General features: G+C 34.0%; 1 protein-coding gene across 1 annotated transcript; it reads left to right on the top strand.

The window, feature by feature from the left end:
* The first annotated feature begins 2,697 nt into the window (after positions 1-2,697).
* LOC107878085 (toMV resistance protein Tm-2(GCR236)) lies at positions 2,698-6,598 on the top strand. Its single transcript, XM_016724966.2, has 2 exons — positions 2,698-5,977; positions 6,079-6,598. The coding sequence occupies exon 1, from the start codon at positions 3,339-3,341 to the stop codon at positions 5,949-5,951; it is 2,613 nt and encodes an 870-aa protein (XP_016580452.2). The 5' UTR covers positions 2,698-3,338; the 3' UTR covers positions 5,952-5,977; positions 6,079-6,598.
* Positions 6,599-7,391: the final 793 nt, after the last annotated feature.

The raw sequence follows: 7,391 nt of genomic DNA, 5'->3' as shown, positions 1-7,391 counted from the left end.
CTTTATTAATATGCATGATATTTTACTGACAACAATGACTTTTAACTAACTACATGTATTATTTTTTGTTTAAACAACATAAGAAATGGCAGACTTATGTAACATAATTTGTGATAATTTAAGTTGTCTTTTTCATTTTATTTTATGTGTATGGTTATAGATTATACTTTCGTGTAAATGTATGATACGTTCACAATGTATTTAATGTAAAAAATACATTAAAAGTATGTTAATAATGTATGATATAGTGTTATAGTTTATAAATATGTATGACGTTAAATATTTTCTTTATTCTCTATTAAGTCATGAACGCTTAACAACATGTATGATGTTATGTAATACATATGTTTTAACGTATGAGACACTTGTTCAATGTATTATCAACTTATAACATAATTTACCTACTGTTAAAAATTCAATATGTTGATATACAGTAACACATTATTTTGTAATTTAGTTTTATACGTAATATATAATAAAATGTAAGGCAAACTCAATAACTACCAAACTATATTAGTAACATTACAATATAGTGTAAGTAATTGCACAACATTTCTTCAAACGTTATATATGTATAATAAGAATAAGAACATCCATAAAATGTGAATTAACATCCAAAAAGTAACATTGTAACCGTTTAACATCAACTACAAAATCAAGAATTAGTTGTTTCAATACCGACTATTATAAAAAAATATTTCTCTAAAGTAGCAAGTGCACTTTCATCAATTGTTTGGAGATAACTATTCCACGGCCGATGAGGATCTTCATTAGCACTCGTGTACCCACTTGCAGTCTTTGTTACGACAAATCAGTACATAGATGTATAAGTTTTTTTAAATTGAGTCAATGAATTAAACAAATATATTAAAAATAATAAAACCAGAACAAAATGTGATTTCTGTCATTGCGGCAGTTTTCATTATACACATAGACGAATGTATAATCAAATATTATACATTCGAATGTTTACTAGATTGGCACAACTTTCATTATACAATGGTTTGAATGTATAACAACATATTATAAATTCGTAAGTTAACTAGAATTGTACAGTTTCATTTCAAAATCCACAGACTATTCTATCTTCTTCCAATATTCAGAGCAAAATCTATTGAAATCTATCCAATTACATGAACCTGCAAATAGGTAAACAAGTAAATCTAACTAAACATTTCCAGAACTGAAATAACACAAAATAACAAACTAGTGGAGTTCAATCAAATCTGCAAGAACACACCAATCATTAAAAGAAGCATAAATGTGCACAAATGAGAAAGAGTCTAAGATTTTCTTAGGCATCCCACTTTCTTTAAAGCTCAACAAAAATACTGTACAAGTTATTTTCCACAAAAATTCAAGAATTTGGAAAAATTTCCTAGATCTAAAATATCAAAAAACACAAAGCGAAAAATTAACCAATTCACAAAATTGTTTCTTCAATTCAACGTAAACCCTCACTCCATTGTTGTTTCTTATGATAATTGGATAAGAATTTCTTTCAACCACATATTTAACTTCTATTTTTTTTCATACTTCGTTGATATCCAATTCCATGGCGATCGTAGAAACCAATTTCAAAAAAGTAATACCTTCCAAAATAATTATTGCGTCACTTTTGTATGACTCATAACTTATTTTTGACTCCCAAATTTCAGCATGTCGCAGCAATATGGGGATATTCATATTGATTTAAGTTGTACTGAAAAACCTATGTAGAAGAAATTTATTGCTTTTTTCTTTCCAAATCTTGAATCCAAGATTACAAAAAAAAAAAAATGAACTTTCAGAAAAGTTTTGAAATTTAATATCAAGATGCTACTTTTATCCAAAAAAGAGTTAAAGTTGCCCAATTATTGCCTTCAATTAAGGAACTTTAAAATAAGTAATTATTTCAATTCCCTTAAATTTAAGATTAGCTGTTACATCATACATTCGACCAATGTATAATATGTGACCGAATGTATGAGTATGTTTGCAAAAAAGGGAGAGAGAAAATAAGAAGGAATTTTGTGTAATTATTTTCATTGTCTAGGGGATTTATGTTGTTTACACTTAAATAATAAAAGGAGTGAGAAGTGAAAAAGTTGTTAAAGAATTACTAAAAGAGATGCACAGCAAACGGGATTCGAACCCGCAGCGTGGGTCCCGAAATGAATCCCCTGGGCCACTACACTACGCCTTTCTATTTTATTAAGGGGATTCATTAAATACTTTATATCCTTATACTTCAACTTTAACCTTATATAGATAACGTAATTTTTCGGTTGAGGGGGTTCGGGTGAACCCCTCATCCCAACGTAGATCCGCCCCTGCTATGTGGGAATAATATTTTCAATATGGTGAGTAACTTTTTTAATATGTGATATTATTTTTCACATCATACAATTAATTATACGTGTATCATTTATGGAGTGGCAAGTCAACTTGTTGTGTCTAATTGGAATAAAGTTATGTATAATATTGTGTTTAATAGAACATGACTAGGTTTAAGTGTGTAACTGAAATTTTTAAGCAAGTTTGAGGGCTTGTATATGTGTTTGGCCTAAATTGCAGGGATGCATTTAAGAATGTGTATCCACTGTAAGTCTTCTGGAGGGCTTCTTCTAAGCCTTCTGGTGCCAGTTGGTATTATAATAAATTTAAAAAGTTTAATTGCTTGTTGAAGTTCAGTTTTGTTGTGGCTTGTAAAATATATTACCGTAGTTGTGTTTATAATATGCACAAATTCAATTTCAGGTTATCATAATAAGAAATCTCAATAACATTAGAATTGAATAGTTTCCCCAACCCTCATATTTCTTAGAATTGTAGTTTCTTTGAAGTTTCCCTTAGATTAAGAGAAGTCAATAGTACTTATTTGCAGACTATGATATCTGAATGAAGAATTTTCAATTGATCAATCCTTTTCTTTCCTTTAGCTCCGCCATTGCTCCAGAAGCTTCGGTGTGAACTCATCTTTGCTGTTGGATTTTACACGTAGTATCATTGCTTCAATAGTCTGACTCTTGCAAATTCTTTAGTCATGCTTGAAAATGACATACCACCTAACATGATTAAGAAAAAGATCAATTGCTGTGTTTAATATGTACAAGACTATCACCAATAATCAACTGTTCGAAACATCAGAGCAGTTGTTGACTTTATTTCTTAATCTCCAAAATTTCGATTTCTTTGATGAGTCAGTACTTAACAAATACTTTTTTCTTTTTGTGTAATACACCTGTGTGGACTCCAACACTAAATTCCAAATAGCCAGATTGAATTAGAATCTAGGTGACCTTTTCTTCTGTGCATCTCTATCCTCAGCACTTCCTGATTTATAGGTCTTCAACGAGATGGCTGAAATTCTTCTTACAGCAGTCATCAGCAAATCTGCAGAAATAGCTGAATATCTACTCAGTCAAGAAGGTCGGTGCTTATATTGGTTGAAAGAGGACATTGAGTGGCTCCAACGAGAAGCTAGGCACATTCAAGCTTACCTAGGTGATGCAAATGAAAAGGTAGTTGGAGGGGATTTGAGGGTGAAGAACTTGATAAAGGATATTGAAGAACTTGCAGGTGATATGGAGGATATCTTAGACGAGTTTCCTCGCAAAATTGAATCGCGCAAGAGCAAAGGAGCACTTGGTTGTCTTAAAGAACTAGCTTGCATTTTTTGTCATATTCGTGTTTCCAAGAAGTTCTCCATGGAGATTGAGAAGATAAAAAGAAGAGTTAATGAGATTAATCACGTGAGGACAACTTTTGGCATCACTGATACAAGTAACATTAACAATAATCAACGTGAATACATTCCAATGGACCGTGGAAGATTATTCCTTCATGCTGATGAAACAGAGGTTATTGGTTTGGATGATGACTTCAATATGCTACAAGCCAAATTACTTGATCAAGATTTGCCATATGGAGTCATTTCGATTGTTGGCATGCCTGGTATGGGCAAAACAACCCTTGCGAAGAAACTTTGTAAGCATGTCTATCATCATTTCGAGTGTTCAGCAATGGTCTATGTTTCACAGCAGCCAATATTGGGAGAAATCTTTCTTGACATAGGCAAACAAGTCGGACTAAAGGAAGAGGAAAGGAAAGATAACTTGGAGAACAACCTACGATCATTTTTGAAAAGAAAAAGGTATGTTATACTCCTGGATGATATTTGGAGTGTTGAATTTTGGGATGATCTTAAACTTATCCTTCCTAAATTTGATTCAAAAACTAGAGGTAAGATAATTATCACAACTCGAAATAGTAATATAGGCAGATACATCGGAGGCAATTGCTCACTCCATGTGTTGGAACCACTAGATTCAGAGAAAAGCGTTGCACTCTTTACCAATAGGATTTTCACTTCTGACAATAATTATTGGGAGAATGCTTCATCAGACTTGGAAAACATTGGTAAAAAGATAGTTGAAAGATGTGATGGTATACCACTAGCCATTGTGCTGATTGCAGGCATGTTAAGGGCAAGGGAGAGAACTGAACATGCATGGAATAGCGTACTTGAGACTATGGGTCAAAATATTCAAGATAAATGTGATAATATATTGTCTGTAAGTTACAACGATTTGCCCCCTGCATTAAGGCCATGCTTCTTGTATTTTGGTCTTTTTCCAGAAGACCATGAAATTCCTGCATCTGATGTGACAAATATGTGGATTGCTGAGAAGTTCATAGTAGCAAGTACTGACAATAGGCGAGAGGTTGAGGATATAGCAGAGGATTTCTTAAATGATTTGGTTTCAAGGAATCTTATTCAAGTTTCGAGGAGAACATTCCAGGGAAGAATTGCTAGTTGTCGCATACATGATTTGCTACATAGTTTGTGCATCTCATTGGCCCGGGGAAGTAACTTCTTTCTCACCAAGGGAAATACACAAGGTGATCTTGGTAGTGTCACTAGGTTGCGAAGGCTTGGATTCTACTCTGGTGGTGTCGATGAATTCTTCTCTTCATGTCCCAAGCCTAAGAAGCTTCGTGCCCTGTTGTATTTTAGCGAAGACAATTACCCATTCTCTCTTAAGACTCATCTTAATATCAAGTTATTGCGAGTGTTGTCTATGCATATTCCTGGGAGTAATTCTCAGAGGCCTGTCAGTATTCCAGAAGGAATTGCGAATTTGAGCTGCTTAGGCTATCTCAAATTTTGGGGTCCAAACTTCGTTGGACCCATGCCACGTAGTATTGTCAAGTTCAAACATTTGTTGACACTGGACATTGAATGGACCAATCTTCGCATCCCTTTTGATGTTATGGAGATGAAACAATTGAGACATCTTCGTATTTCACAATTCGTTCAGCCAATTTACATGTCTGCTGTCCCAGTGTTCTCCTCGGTCAATGTGTTATTGCCAAACTTACAAACTCTAATTGGCATGGATGTGTGCTACTTGAAAGCAGGATGGTTACACCAATTGACCAATTTAAGGAAATTGAGCTTAAATATAAACAAAAATTCTATTGTTGAGCTGCTTTCAACTCCTCATGTGGCCATATTGCCAAAGCTGGAGGTTCTGAAGTTGAAGAGCTTGCTGCAAGACTACCAACATGATGAGCAAATAAACTTTTCTTATGATAAACTTCGTAAGCTGAGTCTATCATATATGGACATGAAAATCGTGGACTCTGAAGCACTGCCTGCAAATCTCGTCAAGCTTTCTCTTAGGAATGTGCAGCTAGATACGGATCATATAACAATGACTAAAAAAATGCCCAAATTAAAGATACTCAAATTGAGGAACTGTTGGCTTCCATTTGGAGAGAGTAAGTTAGACCTCTCAGCCTCTGGTTCCTATAGCTTTCTGCAACTTGAAGTTCTGCACATCATCGGGCAGAACACCTGGGAGGTTACCGCGGATGAGCTGGCTGCGCCAAAGTTGAAGAAAATATTTGTCTCTCATGCACCAAATATTAGGCTCTCTGATCGGCTAGCAATGCTGAGTACATAAAGATGCGACGAAAGGACAATAGGCTGGTAATTTAGTAACCTTCATATTGACCAAGCATCTTATAATCAGAAATTTTCTGTACTATATTAATGGTTTGCACTTCATTAACTTTTCTAATAAATTGCAGGGATGCAATTTCTAAGAAATGTGTGAAAAATTGTATGAAAAAGTGCATGGAAGTGGTCTAGGTTCTATTTTTTCTGATGACGAGGTTCCTGTGGGGCACTGCGATAAAAAGGTTCGACTAGTAGGGAAATCGTAGTAGCTGTGATTTTTCAAATATATTTGTTATTTGCGTCTTCATTTCTTTTTACGTCGCCCGCAAGGGGTGGCAAATGAACGGGTTGGATTGAATTTGGGCGGGTTAAATGAGCTAGAGCAATAAATAGGTCATTGCATATAGATGGGCTAAGATGGGTTAAACAATGGGTTATAACCCAATCCGTCCAACTTAACCCATCGTTGAATAATTATTCTAGTAGCAATTTAGGTTGGAATAATATTTTTTATTTTCTTTTATATTTATATCTATATTGTTATTATTATTATTTTCAAGTAAAAATAAAAAAAACTAAAAAAATGTAATAAAATTATTCACAACACAATCTACTCCGTATTTCAAATGTTTAATTTCGATCCACCATTTAAAACCATCACATCAACAAAGTTAACTATAATGTCCTTCTTGATATTAGTTCTCTCCTTGATTAACTAGACATAAGGACTATACTATCTTTTAAACTTGACTGTATTTTTATTCATAGTATTTTCTATGCAATTTATTTTTAAACCTCTTGTATGCAAATTAAAAAAAGGTAGGGGGTGCGGATGAGGTGGGTCAGGATAGGGAGGGTGATGGGTGGGGTAAGAAAAAAGTTAAATATCTTTTTTTTTCAGGAGGAAGGACAGGGGGCTGAGTGGTGCTCGGGGAGGGGGGGGGGGGGGGGCAGGATAGGGGGAGATGGGTGGGGTAAGAAATTGTTTTTTTTTTTTAAAAAATAAATTTTAAAAAATATTTAACTCTTTTTTTGGTGGGTAGGGATGGGGTTGGGGTCGGAGGATGGTATAATTAAAAAAATTATTTATTATAATAATTTTTTCGAGACGAAAAAAGAATATAATTGAAGCATTTAAAAAAATTAAAAATATTAAAAGTGGAACTATAAGTACTTTGTTTAAACTTTTTTATGGGTTAAAGTTAGGCATCATTGTGAGCCCATTTGGATTGATGATTTATGATGAGTTCACTTGGGCTAACCTAAATTAACTTATCTTCAAAATTACTCTAGCCCAATCCATCCAAACATGGATGGATTGGGCGGATCAAATTGATTTGAGCTACTTTTGTCACCTCTATCGCCAACATATTTCTGACGTGCTTTTCTAAAAAAAATCCCTTACGGACCAGCCAATTTCACGAAATCTTTAGAAGTGATGCCC

The sequence above is a fragment of the Capsicum annuum genome, chromosome 7 (assembly GCF_002878395.1).
Source record: "Capsicum annuum cultivar UCD-10X-F1 chromosome 7, UCD10Xv1.1, whole genome shotgun sequence".
NCBI lineage: Eukaryota > Viridiplantae > Streptophyta > Magnoliopsida > Solanales > Solanaceae > Capsicum > Capsicum annuum.
The sequence above is the reverse complement of the archived record's forward strand: the minus strand, read 5'-3'. Positions and strand labels throughout refer to the sequence as shown.